Here is a 22,382-nt window from a genome sequence, read left to right as displayed (position 1 = left end):
TGGTTATCCATTTATCCCTTCCTTCATTTGGGGGTAAGAGGTAAGCTCTTAAACATTATCCTTCATTTCTTAAGCCTCTTCCTCATTTCCTCTGAGCTAGTAACATAGAAATGAGACTAGATTCTGTTAACATACCTTTTCTTGTTTTCCCTCAAAATTCCCTGTAAAAGAACAGGGTTAGAGGGCCACAGGACACAAAATGAGAATAGGATGATATGAAGTAAAAAAAGTAGCTCATTAGTTCTCTCTTTTAAATGTCCTGAAATTCAAAATGATATAAGGAGATACAGATGATATTCTAACAATGAAAAATTAGAATCTTAGGATGCAAGTTCTAAAGAAAATCCCTCCCCTTGGGGTACTAATACTCTTCTTCCTAATTTACCTTTTACTTAAATGAATCTAAAATAATTCATGAGATGATGTCTTATTTTTATCATTCTATTGGGTCTACCTACTGACTGGCTGGTACAAATCTGCCAAATCCTGGGATGTTATTTATGTTCCTTCCTTTTCTACCGCTTTCCCCCTTTTCTCTTGAGGATAGGTATGCCACCACTTAAGAAATACCCTTTCTATTATACCATGATGCCTTCCAAATTTGAGGCACAGTATCACCAAAACAATTATTTGCTTTGCAAAAAAACTACAGGGTTCCTTTTAAGTATCAGTTTGGCTAATGCATTTAGGTTTTTGTGCACAATGTCTACAATTAAATATTTTATTCCTTTCATTTGGGAAACAGCAAGTGCAAAGGGAGACTGAAACTGAACTGTTAGGGTCACAAACTCAAAATCACTTGGAAATGAAGACATCATCTCTGGAATTACAATGTAAATATATAATGAAAAGTAGGTATGTTAATTTAGATACAACTTTTCAGAAACAGGTTGATTACATAAAACAAGTTACTGAAAAGGGAGAAGAAATTACAGAGAGAAAAGTTACTAGTGATGATGGATGTCATTCAGAGTCTGCCATATAAAAGTACATTCTTTAAACCCTCTTCAAGTAAGAATAACCCCAGATCCCACATTAGGCCAACAAGCCAATCCTTTTCTCCCAACCTGTATACTCCCTTCCAAAAATCAACTGCAGATGTTGGGAAGAGAAGGTCAATCAAATTGCCTTGCTTTGTTTCATCTAAGAAAAGTAGAGGTGAGGGCAGAGGAGTGACAAAATTAATATTGTAAAAGGAGGAGCAGACAGAAAAACAAAAATAGGGGAGCAGGGGGGGAAGAGAGAATAACGGTACTGTGTCAAGGAGAAGACAGTGCTAACACTGTCACCAAATGCCTCTTTGGAGCACTAATTTGAAGCTCCAGGCACCCCTCAGAATTTCAAAAAAATAAAACAAAAACAAATTTTAGAAAAACGTGTGTGTGTGTGTGTGTGTGTGTGTGTGTGTGTGTGTGTTACACACACACATGTAAAATTCTTTCTTAAAGTATGAAGGCAGTGGATGAATTTTATTCTATTAGAAACCAAAGGGGTTTGTAGTAGTTTATATGATTTTTCTAACAAAAAATTTTATTTAAAAAAAGTAAGAGCTTTTATGCACTTTACAGCATCTCTTAAAGGACATAAAAATATTTCATTTGAGGAAATTGTTAAGTCAGTAAATAATTACTCAAGTCCCTGACCAGCTGTGTTTTCTCTTACTGTAATAGCTGCTTACATTTAGACAGGGCATTACACCTTACAAAGCCCAGTTTTGTTTTCCTTCTCTATTCCTCTCTGCAGTTCAGTTGCAGGTTCTAACTTTCAGCCCTTTTCTCCCCTAATCTGGCTAGAATTCCCTTGTCCATCCCCCATTACCTTCTTTGCTAATACTAGCTATACCTAGTTTTTACTTCCGTTTCTCCCAGGGAGACTAACAACCCTCTCCTCCCACTTTAATACATTCTCTTTCCTGTTTTTTCTGTTATATCAGTACACTCTTTTCTCCATCATTCTTTCTCATATCTAACCTCAAGAGTCTCATCTGTTCTCAACTGTTCCAAAGTAGTTAATTCGGGGTTTTTTTTTGGTGAGGGGGCCAAAAACAAAATTGCACCTTAGTCATTAAGCACAATGTATAATGCCAATCTCAGACTTCAAAATGCTATGGTTTTTTTATATTTAAAAAAAATCCAATTTGTCATTAGAATGTGTCGAAAAAGTTAATAGGTCAAATAATACCCCCATTTTACAGATGAAAAAACCGAATCACTGACTACCCAATAATTATGAATGAGTGAAAGAGCTAAGATTATATAACCCTGGTGTCCTCCCTCCCAAGTTCTATTATACTCATTGGAACACAATAAATGCATTATCACAGTAAGCCAAGTTTTCATTATGATGTTCAAGTAGTAACAGGAGTTCTTAACCTAGGGTGGGTGAACTTTGTTTATTTTTAATATCCTGATAATTGTATTCAAATGAATACAGTTATCAAAATATTGATTTGCTTCATAACACTATTTTATTTTATGGATTCAAAAAAATTATTCTGAGAAGGGGTCCAAAGGCTTCACCAGATTGCCAAAAGTATCCTTAATACAAAAAAAGGTTAAGAACCCCTAAAGTAGAAGAATGGCAAATTTCTCCCTGAATGGGCTATTTTTTTTGAAGTCTTAGCTAATCAAAAGTGCAATATGTGTACAGGTTTAAGTTAACAGAAAAATTTGGGTTGTGTAAAGTTTTGGTTTTTTTCCACTAAATATTGTAAGCTCAAATCAAATATAGTAAGAAAGATTCCACAAGCCTGATAAAAAGTTTCCATCAAAATTCCAATGTAGTTTATGTAATAAACTTAAGTCTATGCTAGTATTTTGCCTGCAGTTTAAAAATGGATAGCAAAGAATAGTAGGAGAGTGCTTTTATTATCATCAAAATCTGTTTTCTGAGAAAGGCAACTATAGGACAGAAAAAAATCAGGGAGGAATTTTTCTTCTTCAGGTTCCATATCATAAGAATCACATTCAAATAGGTACTGTTTTATTTTCACATATCACTTGAACTACATGCTGTTTTATAATCATAAATTCTATACTCACCCAAGTGTTCCTTTGCCTGACATTGGTGGGCTGGGTGGTTTCTGAGTAGGTGGTGTTGTACGAGGCAGCCCACCCATCTTCATATTCTGTGTACTCACCTACATAAAAGAGTGAGCAAAACTCAACTTGTAAGCAGTGAAATATGTGGCACCTATGAAAAATGTTGTTGTACAATTTAGGGGAATAGGGGAAGGACCAATAAGAAAAAAAATCAGAGAGGCCATGCACTTCATATGCAGTTTCTACTCTGCTATTATTCTAGAGTTGCACTCAAAGGACTCTTCCTTATTTGGGGTTTTCAAATGACCAATTACGTATATAAAGACTGTATTTGCCATTAGGCCATCACACCAACAACAGATCACTGGCAAGACACATCTGACATATCATGCAAATAGATTCAAGAGGGACTGATTAGATCAAAATATTGTCCTTGAAACAGGATAACAATTTGAATAAATATTTAAGCAGTTGCTTATTTTTAAAATAATAAAAAATAAGATACATTCCCCCAAATAAAATATACAGTGGCCTACATACATACTCTACTATACCTGATAAAATCTAAATTGTAATGGCATTATAAATTATACAGTGTAATTTAGTATTCGGATAATAAATAAGTCAAGTTTGCATCACCAAAAATTAAATGCCTATCAAATGACCTTATTAGAGTTCACTAATAAGAAAACTTTTGAAAACTTAGCTGTGACACAAAGTAGTTTATTTTCAAAATAGCTGGACCAGGACTTGAAGTGTATTGTGTTAAAAATCAACAGTAAGTTCCTCTCTGGCTACCATTCCTAAAGGAGAAATTCCAAGCTTGGAGGCACAGAACCCAGCCAAAGTCTGCATAAGGCCCCAATCCCTATTCCAGCCCTCATTGAACATTCAAGTACAGGAGGAGGCAGGCTATCTGGAAGCACTAGGTTCCATCACAACTAAATATACAGCCCCCAAAACTTGAACACCTGGTCACAGGTTTGAAATAAAAGGTACATGGCCACTGTAAACATGATTCAAGTATAATACCAAGTTCTTTGCTACAACTTGATGAGATTCTATATAGTCTGTATCTAAGGTAGTATGGTATCTGTATCTATGGTAGTATCTGAAAGTAACTACTAAACATTCCTTCTAGAGAGAATATACACACAATGATATTTTGTATAGCTATCACCTAAAAATAACCAAGGAAGCATATTGCCTTTCTAACCAGATTATGTATCCATGTTCAGTTTGTCCTTGCAAAGAATATCTGAAGTGCAAACGACAAGATAATAAATTATAACAATGGAATCTATTTCAGCATAAAATTTATCAGAGTTACTGCTAAAGATGAAAAGGAAAAGGAAAACAGATCCAAAAACTGTGTAGACTATTAGATCTGATGTTAAATATAACCTTGGTGTAGATAAAAAAATCTTAATGTGCTAATGCTACTTGTGCTCACTTTTCTTTTGGAAGTCAATTCTATTTCACAAATATATAAAGCACATATATTTTATTAAAAACAAAATATTTTTCACACATGAATGAAACAGTGAACAAGTTGTGGGGGATGTTAACACAGTCTTCAAAGGTAAATAATACCTTTCAAGATTTTAAAAAATAAAGTTATAATTCTTTATGGTGGTTGCTGCCTTAAAAACAAAGGTAAAATGGAAGATATTTTAGGTATTAATAAAATAAACTAAATCTTGCTCTTCCCCTCATTAGTAATTGGAGGGTATAATAAACCATATCATTGAACTCTTAAGTACTATGAAACAGTATATCCATACTGGAAGAAAATTATAAGTTAAAATTACCGAATTTAAATTTTCATTTTGTCATTTACTTTTATTTTACTGTTGTATTCTTTAATGAAGTCCTTTAAGCTCAACTTTAAGCAACATGAAACCCAAAGTTACTATAAAGAGATGAGGAATAAAAAGAGAAACACTAAACTACATCCATTTCATAGGAGCTGGGAGAAAAAGGAGCAGGGAGAGAATAAAATGAGTGAAAAAGGCATTTTATTCTATATACGGGGCATCTGAAACAATTTTTCCAGGTTGAAATTTTTCTTTATTTGGTTTTTAGAAACTAATGTGTTTCTTTAAATTGCAGTATCTTCTATACATCACTTATCAAACTTGAATAAGTTACTTACCTGTCTGAGTTGTCCAAAAGGAATTAATAATAAATCATTTCATAAAGTTAAATTTGGTATTTATGCTTACACATGTCAAATTTAATAAGTTATAAGATTTCCAGAATGTTTGGCTGCTTCCAAGAGTTTAGTTCATATACATGTGATGATTAATAAAATTTACAAATGAGGAATTCAAGCAAAATTCCCAATTCAATCTGAATTTTATGCATTACCCAATGATAGCCACCTTTATGTCAAACTAAAATAGATTCCAAATTTAATCAATAAATCAAATAGAAGTTTTGGAAATACTAACTTTTAAACACGCAATACAGAACACAGGTAGAAACCAAATATTGCTTTTTAAAAGTCAGATTAAAAAAAAGTAAATAAGGGATGATATTCATGTAATTTGAATGGAAAATGCCTATGCCTTTTATCCAATACTTGAGTTAACCCACAGTTACAATACAGAGGAAGTTGTTGTTCACCACGTTGTGAGATGCCTGAAGTGCCTTACACCTAACCAGAGGATGAAATTGGGTGGATGTATGCTTGGAAAAAGAAGGGAGCAGGCAAGTGGAAAAGAGAGAATAATTGAGTAAGAAGAAAGAATAGTTAGTGAAGATTTGAAAGAAGAGCAGCCATATGAGAAAGTGAAACAGATGTTATGAACTTAGAAAACAATGGGACAGCTAAATAGAGAAGCAATGAGAGAGAATGACAGTAAGAACTTAGAAGAAAAGAGAGCTGTTCATTCATATTTATAAGAATAAGAGCCATTCCCCAGTGGAATATATCTAGAAGCATTGATGGATCAAAGAACATACATACACATAGGTAGTTCTGAAGGAAAAAAAAAATCTAAGCTATAAATGGTTATCTGAAAAAATGCTCTAAATCACTAATAGAGAAATGCAAACTAAACAATTTTGAGTTACCACTTCACACCCATCAGGTTGGCAAAGCTGACAAAAAAAAAGGAAATGACAAATGACAGCAGGGCTCTGGGAAAACAGGTAGAATAATGCAAGATTTGGGCGACTGTGGACTGATTTAATCATTCTGGAAAGCAATTTGGAACTGTGCTCAAAAGCTATTAAACTGTGCATACTCTTTGATCCCGCAATATTGCTAACAGGTTTATACCCCAAGGAGATCAAAGGAAGAAAAAAAGGACTCATATGTACAAAAATATTTAAAACAGCTTTTTGTGGTGGCAAAGAAATGGAAACTGAGGGGGTACCCATGAATTGTGGAATGCCTGAACAAGTTATGGTACATGAATGTGAAGAAATACTATTGCGCTATTAAGAAATGATGAAGGTTCAGAAAAACTTGGGAAGACTTATATGACTGAAGCAAAATGAAGTGAGCAGAACCAGGAAAACAATTTATCTAATAACAAAAATACTATAAAAGACAAACACCTGAAAGACTCAGAAACTCAGACCAACATAACTGAACCAACCAAGGTTCCAAGGACTAATAATGAAACATGCTATATACACTTTTAGAGACAGAGGTGATGGTCTCAGATAGCATACTAAAGGGAAGAGATGGCTAATACAAGAATTTGCTTTGCTTTACTTCATATTTTTAATGGGTTTTGTTTTTCTTGTTTCTTCAACAAGGAAGAAAAGGCTGGAGAGAAAGAATTCAAAACTGAAAATAAAATCAAAATTAACTTTAAAAATGAATTACATTTAACCCTTTATTTAATGAACATACTCTGAGAAATTTCATTGATCCCCTCACAATCTGCTTCTGTCATTAAGTGGATCAATTTTGCTAAGAGTTGTTGCTCAAAAGCAATGCAAGACCTAAGAGCATTAAGGCATAATTAAGACTGTAATAAGTAAGAAATGCTTCTAGTGGCCTGAATACATTCTGTCTCTTCCCAGTCAAATTAAAATATTGTTCTCATTCATTCTCTTATCATCCTTCATCAAGGTACTCACACCACCCTCTTACCCAGGAAGACACACACAGATGGCTGGAAGAGGGAATAGGCTTCCCCAGCAAGACAGTCAGATCAGAAGGGAACAGCCCTGACACATTTCAGCAGTAAAATAACTAAGGACACTCTAAGAAAAAGAGTTCCTTGATAATACAGCAGCTATTTTTGTGGTGGCCAAAAACTGAAAATCGAGGGGATGCCCATCAACTGGGGAATGGCTGAACAAGTTGTGGTATATGAACATAATGGAATACTATTGTGATATGAGAAATGCTGAACAGGAAGGAAGACTTCAAAGAAGCCTGGAAAGACTTATATGAACTGATGCTGAGTGAAAGGAGCAGAACCAGGAGAACTTTGTACATAGCAACCACCACAGTGTGCAAGGAATTTTTCTGGTAGACCTAGTACTTCATTGAAATGTTTAGACTTAAAAAATTTCCAAAGTACTCTTGAGGCAAAATGACTTCCATATTCAGAGAAAGAACTACAGAACTGTATCGCAGATAGAAACAGATCATTTTCTTTTGTATTATGTTTTGTTTTATGGTTTCTTCCATTCATTTTAATTCTTCTAAGCAACATGCATTTAATAGAAATGTAGTGTAGAACCTATACAAGACTGTGCAGTCTCAAGGAGGGAGAGAGGAGGAAGAGGTAATAAGGAGGAGGGAGCGGAAAAAAATCTAAGATATATAGAAGTGATTGTCAAACACTGAAAAAAAATAAAATTTAATTTTAAAAAAAGAAAGCAAAAAAAAAAAGTTCCTTAACAAGGGATCAGTCCCACGGAGATCAAAAGACCACAGGGGACACACTCAAGCCCACCAGTGCTCTAAGTACAAACACACCAAGAGAGGAAGCCAGCAACAAGAGCATCAAATATTATGAAGAAATATTCTGTGTCAAGGAATGCCCAAAAGGTAAACTTAATAATAAAAGAGCAACTTCAGAACAACTACCAGTATAGCCTCAGAGAAAAAATGGTTTGGACACAAGGACTACAAGACTATGTAGAAGAAATAAAATTATAAGTGAAAAAAAAGAAGTAAGAACTGGAAGAAAAATAAATAGCTTAGAATAGAGGATAAGAAACCTATAGTGAATTCCCTAAAAATCAGAACTCAATATCAATAATTCCCTGAGACAACAAGAAATAGTAGAATAAAGTCAAAAGACTGAAAAAATAGGAGAAAAATAAGGTACCTCTTAAAAAACAACTTACTTGGAAAAATAGGCCAAGGAGTAATTTAGGAAGAAGCTAAAATAATAATGAAGTATTTACATTTTACTAAGATAAGCAGAGAAAAATATTCCTTCACAATTGTAATATCCTCAAGGGTCACAAACAAACTAGGAGTGGCTTTTTGCTTCAGTTGTAATGTTCCTAAGAGAGCAAAGAAAATGGAAGAGAAAAGGAACAGACCAGAGAATAAAAAAGAAAGCAAGGAGTATAATTTACTCTTTTCAAACAATGTATATTAAAAGTACAAAAATATGGAGGGAGCAAAATCACATGATCCTCATTACTACCCACTTCTTAAAAGAGAAAAACCAAATTGCCATCATAAAAATATGAAAAAGGTGAATTTACAAGTGAGAAGGAAATCATTAGAAATTATTTTGGTCAGCTCTGTGCCAACAAAACTGATAACAAATGAGATGTATGAGTGAATACTTATAAAAATATAAGACAACTAAAATTTTTTTAAATAGCATAGTTTTTAAAAGGCCAATCTCAGAAATTAAATGAGTCATCAATGAACTCCCAAACCAAAAAGATGCAGGACCAGACAGATTTACATGTTAAATCTACCAAATATGCAAAGAAAAAGTCAATTCCAATATTCAATTGTTCACAAGGGGGGATCCTTCAAAATTGATTAATGATACATGTACACATACAGAAGAGAGAGACAAAACAGAGAAAAGTAACTAATCATCCCAATGAACATCACATTAAAATACTGAATAAAATATATCACAAAGAGACCCAGTAACATATTAAAAAGATTATAGACTATGATCAGATTGGCATTTTATTAATAATGAATGGTTGGTTCAATATGAGGAAAAATGATAAACACAAAGGACTAATAACAAATACAACTAAATATAATAACAAAAACAACAAAACTGCATGCTATATAAAAATGTAGAAAAAATTTTGATAAAAAAACACACGCATCTATTAAAAAAAAAACACTAAGTCGCATAGGAATGAATGCATTTTCATTAGCAGAGTAAATATTATTTATACATAACCAAGAATGAGAATTATATATAATATAGAAATCATTCCAGAGAGATCAAGGGTAAAGGAAAGATGCCCATTATCATCACTATTATTTGATATAGTTCTAGAAATGGCAGTCATTAAGACAAGAAAATAAGCATAAGCATAAGCCAAGGAGGAAAATCAATGCTTTTTGCAGATGATGTGACAGTCTACTTAGAGAACACTAAAGAATGAACTAAAATTAACTGAAACTATAACATCTACAGAGTCACAAGATAAAAGGTAATCCTGTATAAAGATAAAAAACTAAATGTATATTATCAAAAAAAGGCAACAGGAAGAAATGGAAAAAGATATTTCAATTAAAATAACTAAAGAATGTATAAAATACTTGGGAGCTCACTTACCAAGATAAGCACAAGAATTACATGACTACAACCTCAAAATACTCTTTACAGTTCAAAAAAAAAAATCAGACCCAAATAATTGGAGGGATATTACTCATAGCTAGGGCAAACTAATATAATAAAAATAATTATCATTCCTAAATTAATTTATAGATTCATTTCTATACCAATAAAGCTATGAAAGAATCACTATAAAAAACTAGATAAAAACAACTAAATTCATCTAGAGGCACATCAGATCAAGAATTTCAAAGTAAATCATGAAAACAAACAGAAAGAAAAAGAGCCTAACAGTACAAGATCTCTACAAAGTAATAAGTCTCAAAACTATTTGAACTGGTTTAAAAATGGAAAAGTTGATTAGAATAGCAGATTGGATATACAAGATCCACAAGCAAAGGAATAAAGTAGTATAATAAACCTAATGACTTTAACTAGGGGGCTAAGGACTCAGTAGTCAATAAAAACTAAGAAAACTGCAAAGTATTCTGGCAGAAATTTTTATTCCATAAAACATACCAGAATAAGCTCACAATGTATACAAGACAGAGATATAAAAGGTTATATCACAAACAAGACAGAAATGCAGGGAAGAAGCTATCTTTCACAACTATGAACAGGGGAAGAGTTCTTAACCAAACAAGAGGTGGAGAGGTTCAGAAGAGATAAAATGGGCAATCTGGACTACATAAACCTGAAAAGTTTCTGAGCAAACAAAATCAATTGAGTTAAAAATGAAAGGAAAATTAACTAGAAAAACAGCTTCGTAGAAAGTTTCTATGACAGACAATCAAATAAGATATTTGTACTTCATAAACCTTAAAGAAATATGTAAATGCTAGCTATTATTATTACTATCATCATCACATCCAAGATATATAAGGAATTTATTCACATACATGGAAACAAAAATTAATCCCTAATAAACAAATGGTCAGGGGATAAGTTCTCAAAAAAAGAAATCCCAGTTATCTACAGCTATAAAACACTAATACTTAAAGACATTAAATCAAGTCTGAGGTACTTCACACCCATCAAACTGGTAAAGGTTACAAAAAAGGGAAACAACTACTGGGGTGAAAAACAGGCAATTAGCATTGTTGATGGGGCTATAAACCGATCCAACAATTTTGGGAAAAAATTTGGAGCTATGTTCCCCAAATTTACTAACTTATACAGGCCTTCTGACTCAATGATACCACTACTAGGCCTATTCCCCAAAGAGATCAAACAAAGAGGACAAAAATATTCAAAGCAATACTTTGTTGTTGTGTAGAGGACTGAAACCAAAGGGGGTGTCATATGAATGTAACAGAATATTATTTTAAGTTATGAAATGACTAATTGAATAGATTAAGAAAACGGCAGAGATTTATATGAATTAATGATGAAGTGAAGTGAACAGGAAAATACTTTATAAAATGACCGTATTATAAAAGAAAAACAATTTCCAAAGACCTAAGAATTCTGCAGTTACCAACTACAACTCCAGAGAACAGATGATGAAATATGTTGGTACTTCCTGAAAGAAAGGTGAAAGACTAGAAATGCAACAAGTCATAAATTTTTTGAGATGGCCAATATGCAGGTTTGTTTTGTTCGATGATATTTATTTGTTGTAAGGGAGGAAAACAAACAAGTGTTCCTCAGCATCCTGAAGACGCGGCAACAAAACCTTGACAAGTCAGAAGTCTCAATCTGCCTATGGTTTGCATTTCTAATTCTTATTTTGAGAACTGGTCACTCTGTATATTATTCACATATTTCTCTTAGTGGAGAGGTTGTATGTTAGAGAGGAGGTAGAGCAGGAATACAATACTGACTATAACTGACAATAACTAGTTGGGGACCACCAAGAAGTCACAGAAAATCACTAATCTGAATTCCCTAGTTATAAAATGGGAATATTTATAACTATAGTAACCATCTCTTAAGGTAGGTACAAATCAAATAAGTTCCTCCATGTTCAATATTTTGCAAGTATTAAAGTAATATGTAAATATATGCTATTATCATATTCTCTGTATACTGTTCAAGATGCCATAACTCAATATAGCACCCTGCACTAAAACTGTAGACTGTCTTCATGAGTTACAGTAGACAGTAAGTGATGAGTTAAATTGCTCTTCCAATGGCATACAGTCCATCCCATATGTCATGTCATTCTAGCTTAGCCACCAGAGTTTGCACTCCACTGGAATAGGCTTCAAGAGCCCTGGGTTGCTTCCATGCTATGATAAGCAAAACTCAAAATAAAATTTTACTCTATGACAGAGGTGTCAGATTCAGAGTCTGAACCAGACCATAGTATAACTGGAAAATGTTTAACCAAAACAAAACAATGAAACAAAGATGATAAAAATAAATGGTTTTCTAAGTCAATATGCTGCCCATAGGGAACCTTTCTATTTGAGCTTGACACCACTGGTCTAGGCCATGTCCTTTATAATCTTAGAAATCCAAGCTGATCAAGGTAAACCAAAATTCATAACACAGAAATGTATATAAAGTCTTTATCTCAAAACCGTAATACAGTAACAGCCTTCCTGAAAATTAGAAAAGACTAAAAAGAAGTCAAAGACTCCATTTGACAACAAGAAATAACAAAACAAAGTCAAATGATTGAAGAAATGTAAGAAAATGTAAGACATCTTACATCAAAAACAACTAACCTGGAAGAGACAGAGATCATTTAAGAATCACTAGATTATCTTAAACTCATGACCAAAAAAGAAAGTTTTATATATATATATATCACATTTCAAGAAGTCTTAAAAGAAGACTGCTGAGATCTCTTAGAACCAGAGGTCAAAGTGAAAACAGAAAGAATTCACTGGTTACCTTCTTAAAGAAAGTTCAAAGTAAAAACTCCTAGGAGTGTGACAACCTTCACAGCTTCCAGTTCAAAGACAAAGATACTTCAAGTAGTTAGAAAATTTTGATAATCTTAAAAGGAAAAATGAAAAAGTAGGGGAAAGGTTATACTAAGTAATAGATGCAGAATAGAAAAGTAGGCACACATCTCACATAATGGTGGGGCAAAAGTGTGTGTTCGTCCTTCATCACCAAAGAAGACCATGCCATCAGCGAAATAATGACATGACTTGCACTTGACTTTGTTTTGAGTGAGGGAGGGCAGTGCAGGTCACCAGCCTCACTCCTCCTCCAGAGCCATCTGAATCCAGTGACCAGATTTTCATCAGAATGACTGGAGATGACCACAGATGAGGCAATTGGGGTTAAGTGACTTGCCCAAGGTCACACAGCTAGTGCGTGTCAAGGGTCTGAGTTGAGATTTGAACTCAGGTCCTCCTGCCTCCTGCACTGGTGCTCTATCCACTGCACCACCTAGCTGCTCCTGGGGCAAAAGTAGAAGTTTATTCAAACACAGAACGGATAAAGGGAGAAGGTAACACTTGAACAGACAGGAAAATAATTTATATTTTAAGACAACATTGTAAAAACACACAATTCTGAAAGATTTAACAACTCTTATCAACACAGTGATCAGACATAATTTCAGAAGACCCCTGATTTAGAATCATGATAAAGAATGAGATAAGCATTTTTGGACACATTTTGGAAATGTGCTTTGTTTGACTACGTTTGTTGCTAGATTTTTGTTGTTGTTGTTTATCTCCCCTGCTCCACACTCCCCTAAATCTATAACCCCAGAGAGGGAAAGAGGGCAGATGTCTGTTAACTGAAAAAGAAAAGTTTTAATTGATGGGAAAATTGAAAGGCAAGGAGGAGTCTTTACATCTAAAAAAAAAGAAAGATTTGATATAGTGGGATTTCAGACTATGTATTGAGATCTGTATGACATAATATAAATAATACCAAAGAGAATTCTCTTGTTGGAGCTCAAATAAAAAAATCAGGTAGTCAGATAAAACAGAAATTTGGATCAAGGGGATGAGAGGAGAAAATATGAATTAAGCTGCACTATTCTATTTATAAAATAAGGTTTACTTTCAAAGAAAACTAAAGTTGTTTTTCCTTACTTTTAAACAACAACAAAAAAAAGATCTGCCATTTATCTGTAATGGAGTATATTTTTTTCTTTGGCTTACATAAAGTGGTAAAACTTAATTGAACTTGCACAAAGATTTCTTTAAAATTACATCATTCTACTAAATAATAAAAGTTTTCGCACCAAATTCTAAGAACATGAAAGCTCAGGATTAAAACAGATCAGTCTTATAAAGTTAAAAGTATTAAGAGCATTCTTGTAGCAGCATTTTAGGGGTTATAATTCATTTTCCTGTCTACTGTATTATCAACTAAAAATAATTTTATAAATTCATGGAACAAAAAATACAGAAGGAGAGACAGGAAAGGATAAAATGGAGTTAAGTGGGGGGGAAATGAAGAAGAGGAGTGAAAATAATGTTTTATCGAGATCCTACTGTACAATTTCTTCAACTCATCTGAAATTTCTTTCCAAAAAAAAAAAAAATCTAAGTACTGAAATACTATTGAAACAAATTACAAAAGAAACCATTTTCTCAATCTACATTTTGTTCAAAATTTTTAGCACCGTGTGACATTACAACATATTTACAACTTTTTACATTTTACATATCATGATTTTCAATGTTCAGAAAGTTCCATTAAAATAAACTTTATTGAAATTAAGGAAATATAACTATTGTATACCTTAATGGAAAGGAAGGTAGTATTTCCCCCCCAAAAAACTGATACTGCAACTTCAAAAAAAACACAAAAATCTTGAATCACTTCAGTTTCATAAAATGTAAACATCTGAATATTTCACATTCATTAACAATAAATAGTGGAACACAGTTGAAAAATATATAAAGCACACCGTATATAGGATAAAAAGAATATTACACAGGGGGAGAAATAAAACAAGGTAACAGATCTCTACTGCAATGGTTAGTCCTACTGCAAATTCAAGGAAAACATCTTCATTTTGTTAACATTCAATTAGCTTAATTTTTCAAAGGCATATTTTAGAAAGTTTTATTTGTTGTAATTAAATGAATCATTATGAAATACCTACTCATCCAAAAAAATGTCATAGTCTTGCTTACTACCCTGAAGACAGGATATAAAAGACATGATAAAGAACAAGTGATTTCTTTAAAGGATCAGTGATGTATCTTTACTCCCCATATGTAACATTCTGTATAAGAATAAAGAATGGATATCCAGCCCTGGAATCTCTTACCTTAAATCTAAGCAACCACTTAATGCATAAATGGAGCAAATAAAAGAGGTAAGGAAAAAAAGCATTGAAAGGTTAGTTGGAACTTCAGGATATGAAGAGAAAGGAAAAAAAGAAAGAAAAACAAAGTTAAGCATTCAGCATTAACAAAATAATGTTTCAATAGATCATAGAAAGAGTGGTTTAAAGCAGAATGTGTCATGAACAGGAGATTTTAAAAGATGAAACGATTTAAAAGACACTGCTTCATTCAAAACTTAAAAGTACTTAAGTACATACAAGTCCCCACACTAATAGGCTCACAAGTGAAAAATCTGGAGTCCTATAGCACTAACACTTTATTTTGAGAATTAAAACAAGAAATGAAAAGAAATCACACCTTATTCGCTGAAATTGTGAAGCACAAATTCATTACTTTATGTTCTGTGTCTTTTCATTATTAAAATTAAACAGTACCCCAGGTACTTTTACTTGCTTCTTGTCCTTGATAAATCACAAAAGTTTTTCCAAGCTAGATTAAATTTTCCTTATTAATTACCTTTCCAAAAACTGAAATTGCCTGGTTTGCATATGGTTTAGCAAATGTTCTTCATAGAACAACCTAAATATACTCAGGTCTACCTCAAAGCAAAATACCAGATAATTACAGTAAATTAAAATATTTCTAGAGTTATGAAAGTTTTAATATTTGTTTGTTTATTGGGGAGAACAGGAGGTAAGGGGGAATGGTCTCCCTATTCACCCAAACTAGCAGTGAATCATCTACTCATGGACCCATTCTACCACTGATCAGCCTGGGAACTTTAACCTGCTCTGTTTTTCCAATTCACCCCTCTCCTTAGGCACCATCATCACCTCTTAATATTGGGGACTCACCATATTGATTTTGGACTTAACACATGACATTCATGTTACATTTTCACTTTCTGATTCAAACTAAATGGGAAAAGATTTCATTTAATTTCTAACTAGAATGGTATTCATTTTTGTCCAATTACTAACAAAGATTGCATAAATTATATTTATTCATAGTTGCATGAATTGCATATACAATCCTAAGTTTTTATAAAATTAACATGTAATCAAAGTGTTTAAGTGACTATGTTAAGCACTGTGCTTTAAGAAAACAAAGATGGAAGTCACAGAATTGTCTTTTTCTTTTATTTAATCAATGGCTGTATCTATAGCAAGTTCAGAACAAAATGTCCTCATTTTCTTTCACTTTCTTAGCATTCAACTAATTTAATTTCAGTCATATTTTAGAAGGTTATATTTCATGGTGTAATTAAATGAATTATTGTAAAATGGCCACTCACTCAAAAACCTGACATTGTCTGGTCTACTACCTTGAAGGCAAGATATAAAAAAAACTGATTTTTTTAAAGAATCAAAGCATAATAATCCTTCACTCCCCATAAGTAACATTCTATATGAAAATAAAGAATGGCTATTCAGCCTTGGAATCTTATCTTAAATCTTTACACTCTGAACCATTTATACAAAACATCTTTTTAAAAACCTTAAAATTGACAAATTTTTAGTATAAACTTCCAACACAGAGGGTCCCTAGTGGCTAACAGAGTGTACCCTGCATAAGGATGTCACTTAATAAAAATGTATTAAGTGAAACTTGTTGATGGCAGGGACCATGTCTTATATTTCTTTTAATTCTGTACTCCATCCTTATCCTCTATGTTCTCTATGTCTAGACTGGGCTTTGCATAATATGGGAGCTCAAGTATTTGCTGAATGAATAAACCTATATATAAAACACGAAGCTTAATATTTTTTAAATGCCTTTATGGCTTTAAGTCAAAATTAGCATAAAAGCAATTGCAATAATTTATCTACCACATGTACACAATTTTTTTTAAAAGCCTTGGTGCCTAAAAATTATTTTGAAAAAAATTCAAAGTGATCTTTCATCTAAAATTTTTTTTAAACAAATGAAGTCAGAAACTTGGCTAACATTTTCAAATTGGAATAAATATGTCAATCATAATGAATAATTTGTATACTCATTAATTTAAATTCTACAATAGGAAGACTAAGATATTCATATACCACATCACATGAGTTATTATCATAATAGGTTAAAGAAATGCAATTTATGAAAAGAAGACCAATTTTTAATTTGAGAATTTAGGTAACCTTAAAGGACACGCACCAATTAGAAGAAGATGGGCAAAATAAGTAAATTAGCAGCAGGAAAGGAATTTCTATAGCTTTAGCAGGATCAGAACCTGTTAGTATACTATAAGAGGTAAAGAACATAATATTATACGATCAAACTGTTCAGTTTCTGAAACTTTCTCAATATTTTTGACAAACATGGTACATACCTTTACTCCATGCCCAATATCATCTAAAATTGTATAGTCAATAGGTTTTCTAATGTAACGAACTGGTCGTTCTAGGTTGGCTGGAGCAATAATTTTATGGGTTCTGGAAGTATTTTTGTTGGTAGTCAAAATACCAATTTCTCTCCTTGCAACTTTCTCTTTATGAATATCGACTGTCTGTAAAATACAATGTGAACAAAACAAAAAAAAAATCTTTTGTATGTGTGTGCATATAAATACGTATACATAGCCACAAATATAAAATATATTTATACAAAGATTTTATACCAAATGTGAATGTGATAATTTGCTTTGTATCTATATTATGCCCCTCCCCAAATCTTCATGTTGTAAAGGCATCATCATATATAGGTACTGAATTATGCCTATTTTAGGATTAGTCAGAAAATTCTTTTAAACTGTGAGAATAATTTTTCTCCACTTAATAGTCACCAATATACACTAAGGTAGCAAAGGTCAAACATCACAAAACTTTTAGTCAAATTATAGCAAATTCCCAATATATTTCCTACTACTGATAAAATGCCCATTTACTAATAAAATTAATCTAATGTAAGGAGAAAATGTCTATATTCTACTTCTATTTAAAGATGTATTTTAGTTCAACAGATTCCTATTTTTTTAACATAACATTAGTTTAATAATTTCACTCAAGTATACTGAATACTTCATCTACTTGTTTCATTTATGAGACATTTACATTATACTTAGTATGGTACAGAACACATGTTTTTTAAAAGAGTTCTTTCTACAAAGATTTAATTTGCTGAATTTCTATGGATGGAATGAAAGTATTTCTAGAAAAATGATAGGTACTATTATGTCCACCCTTTTCATCCATTAAATCTGATTCTTTTACCAAGTTACGTTTACACACTTTCTCCTCTGCTGTGATGGCCTCTAATCCGATTCCACTTCCTCAGTTGCCATCGCCACTACCACCATAATCCACTGAAACAAATCAAGATGCCCCACCTCCTCAGGGAAATACATAAGAACACTAAATCTTCAATCTGGAACAAGAAGGGCCTTTACAGATCACCTAGTTCAAACCCTTCATTTTACAGGTAAAGGAGCTGAAAGCTAATGACTTACTTGTCCAAGGTCTCAAAGGCATTAAGTGGTGGTCAGTGTTATAATTCAGGTCCTATGACTCCAAAATCAGCACTTACCTTCTAAAACTAACTGAAAATATTATGGTATTTTTTCACAATACAAACCTCCCACATTTTTCATTTATTCACAACTTTATAAATAAACATCTTCCTTACATATATAGCTTACACTGCTGACATGCCTGTCATATATGTCAGGCCTTTGTGAATTCTTAATCAGAAATTGCATTTACTTAATTCACTTTTATCATAGCACCAAATTTAGACAGAGACTTAAAAGTGCTTTTATGATGATAATTATGATGATTTGGTCCACGTTCAGAAAAATGAAAAGAAAATGTTGGGCACCTTGAGCTATTTTGCCTTACTGCTTTCACATTCATATATTATGAATTCACATATATATACATATATATATTATTAAACTATTGGAAGTTTAAAGTTTTTGTTCAAATTTAGGTTTCTAAAATGCTAAAGGGTTATTTTTAACCTGTAAAGAAAACAGCTTTTTTTTAATATTCCCCAATGCTGCATTTTTATGCTTGCCCCAAGATGTTACTCTAAACATTAAAGAAGAAAGGTTTTACTGGGAATACCTCCATTCACCACCATCATTACCTCCAAAAAACAAAAGGAAATAAAACATTCAGAAACATTAAAGCAGGCTTTTTAATAATGAAACATTTAAAATGTCTGGATTTTTCTTAGTAAATTCTCAGAAAAGCAACTTACTAACATATCGTTACCACTTTACAGAAAAAGGTCTTGACATAAAAAAATGTAACCATATACTAGAAAGAAAACATAAAGTGACCATAGTCATATTATTAAGCAGCCCTCCAAAGAGAGCATAAATGTTTGTCATTCAGAGGTTAAATTGTAGCAATAACATCAAAATCCAAATAAGATCAAGCCCACTCCCTGCTCAATTCTCTATATACATAGGAATTTCAAAGCTAGTAAACGTCCAGACCACCCAACATGAATGTATATTTGAAAATCAAAGATTAATAAGCTTCCACTTTAATACTTAAGCATTTAATCATTTGGGGGAGTTTATTTACTTTTAAAGGTAAAAATATAGTCTTTAAAGTTTACATTTGGTTAAAAAAGGCCAGTTGTTCAGCAGAAGAGAAGCTAGAGAGCAATGATACCAGAATACATTTAAGACTCTCCAACCCTGAAGCAGTTGAGGAATATTTGATAATCAGCAGCTTTTGCTGAATTAGCTAATTAGAACCATTTCATTTAATCATCAGAAATGGAATTTTTTTCCAAGAAAAATCTTACTTATTTCAACTACTCCCCCAAAGATGATGATGATGATGATAATGACGACGACAACAAAAACTAGCATTTATATAATGCCTACTATGTGTCAGGCACTGTGCTAAGAGCTGAACAAATAATTCATTTAATTCTCACAACTCTGGGAGGCAAGTAATATTACCATCCCCATTTTACAGTTGAGGAAAATAAGACAAACAGATGTTAAGTGACTTGCCCAGATTCATATCACCCAAATTAAATACCAAAATTAAATTTAAAAAAATAAGCGTAAAATTGCTGCTCTAAAAGAAGAAATAAACTTCTAAAATAATTATGTCCAATTGGTCTATGTAAAATCTAGAAGGGACAAGTATTAAATACAGATTGAACCTCTCAGTAAATTGTCTATGGACAGTTTCTGCAAATGTAAATCTTCCGCAAATAATTCCTAGTTGATCTACCTTATTCATACCATTATAGATAGAAGATAAAGATAGAAAAGATAAATAGTTACACTAACTTAAAACTAACATTTTATCTTCATAATACTAGATCATGGATATTATTTGGTCCAATATAAATGATCAAACAGCAATAAGTTCATGTTATTATTTTAATCATATTTAAATGTACTTCTTTTAAGAATTTATCATTTTATAAAATTAGAAGAACCATTCCATTCAACCTACAAATATTTTATAAACGAAAAAAATACCATTAAAATATTACTGGTTACAATAAAAGTCTAAGGTCACACAAACATAACAGCAAACTGGACCCTAAAATAGTAGCCCATTACAAATAAAAAAATTGGTTAACATTTTCAGTAAAAAGATTAAAATATTTTAGTCTTTTAGATTGTAATATGGAGATGGGCAAAAGCTTTTAGATTAAGATACTATAATTTACCTCAGAACAACTGCACCCTTTTAAGTTGCTTATATTGTAGAACAGAAAATGCTCACTTAAAATGGCTGAAAATTATAAGGTTTTCACATAATTTTTAGTAATTTATAGTCCTGATTTGGTTAAACAAGCATTTATGAGAGAGATTATTCACTTCCATATTTTCAAAAGAAAATAAGACATATTAAAATGTAATTTATTTGAACATAAATAAATTATACGAGAAAATTAGGGAACAATAATTTGCTTTAAAGAAAGAAAAGCTTTCAGGTTATATAGCTAGTTGTCAATTTCAGAGCTATATATAACCACTCCCATTTTGCAGCTTCATAATATTCTGATTTTACTATGCCAATAACATAAGGATCTTGTATTACATTAAAATTTTAAGTTTAAAGTTAAAAATTGACCTGAAAGAAGATGTTTAAATTCCTAAAAACTATGATTACAAATTTATGCTTAATTCCTAAAATCAGTCACTTTTTCAAAGTAAACTTTGCTTCATGTTTAGATCTAATCTACAGATTAGCACACACCTGTGGAAGTAAAAATATGGGTGGCCAGCAAGCAAAACTGAGCTAATGCATTACTCCACTGCTACCATTGCCCTCAAAGGGTCCTTTAACATCCCACTGACCAGAAAAGCTTGGATGGGACCTTGCCTGCAAATGTGCATGATTTCCCAAAACCTGGTATTTACTGGCCATCCCATCCTTCTGACCTCTGCTGCAAAGCCACTTCGCATGCTGCAGGTCTCCTTCCCCTTTACCTCCTCCCCCCACTCTCCAACCACACAGTCCCAGTCCCAGGCTCCTCCAGGACCCTTCTGGCCAAGGTGGCGGGATCATATTCTCACCCAGCTCCCATGCCAGCCTGAGGCTCCACCCCCACCCCAAATACATTTCGACCCAAGCACATGCTCAGGCCACAGCAGATGGTAGGGAGGCTGAAACTATAGTTTTAGGATTATCCATGCAATTGTTGTCTCTCATTACCATAGATAATCGAGAGTTGATTGTACTGGATATCACTACCTCAGATAGCTGCCCATCAGTGTGGGAAAAAATCTGCAATCAAACAGGTAGAGTGGATTAACTTGACTAGGTTTTGGTTGTTTTTTGGTTGTTTTTCTAATCTTTATGTCTCAATTTTAGACCAGTAACTTAATTTTAATGTCTAGCGAATATTCAAATTACAAAAGTACTATAAATTGTAAATTGTTCACCAAATAAATCAAAATTATTCATAATATGAATATGAAATTGGCAGATTATTCATTTTTGCAAACTCAAAGACATATAAATGAAATTAATTAGGGACTGTATAAACTGGACTTTACATGAATAACACTGTTTATGAAATCTACTCTCATTTTTAAAATTTTGCCACCTACACAAATGTGATCTTTTATAAAATTTCATTGGAAGGAACACTGGAAAGGAGACAAACCTGGCTTTAGAGTCAATAAGACCTAGGTTGAAGTCCAACCTCTGAAGTGCATGTCATTTAGCCTTAGTTTCCCCCAAGCAATTCTGAAAAAACCAAGTTACAGTACAGTTGAAGAGCTCTCTAACCTCAAAGAAATGAGAGAGAGAGAGAAAGAGAGGGAGTGGGGGTGGAGGAAGAGCAAGAAAAAGTAAGAAGGAGGAACAGAGAGATAGATGGAAGGAAGGAAGGAAGGAAGGAAGGAAGGAAGGAAATATCAGACTAGAAAGAAATTCACCTAGTTGTCTCTCAACTAAGTACCTGTATTC

The 22,382-nt window shown here is 32.7% G+C and overlaps 1 protein-coding gene across 5 annotated transcripts in view; it reads right to left on the bottom strand.

Moving 5' to 3' along the window:
- Positions 1 to 22,382, bottom strand: part of ABI2 (abl interactor 2) — a 114,661-nt gene that overhangs the window by 45,707 nt on the left and 46,572 nt on the right. For all 5 annotated transcript variants that reach the window (XM_072617350.1, XM_072617348.1, XM_072617347.1 and 2 more), the window contains exons 3-4: positions 17,318 to 17,494; positions 3,042 to 3,139 (exon numbers count right to left, since the gene is read on the bottom strand). In XM_072617350.1, the coding sequence (XP_072473451.1) occupies positions 3,042 to 3,139; positions 17,318 to 17,494 (275 nt within the window). The remainder of the gene's footprint in view (positions 1 to 3,041; positions 3,140 to 17,317; positions 17,495 to 22,382) is intronic.

Source organism: Notamacropus eugenii, chromosome 6, assembly GCF_028372415.1.
Source record: "Notamacropus eugenii isolate mMacEug1 chromosome 6, mMacEug1.pri_v2, whole genome shotgun sequence".
NCBI classification, from domain to species: Eukaryota; Metazoa; Chordata; class Mammalia; order Diprotodontia; family Macropodidae; genus Notamacropus; species Notamacropus eugenii.
This window is presented reverse-complemented; position numbering and strand designations above follow the sequence as displayed.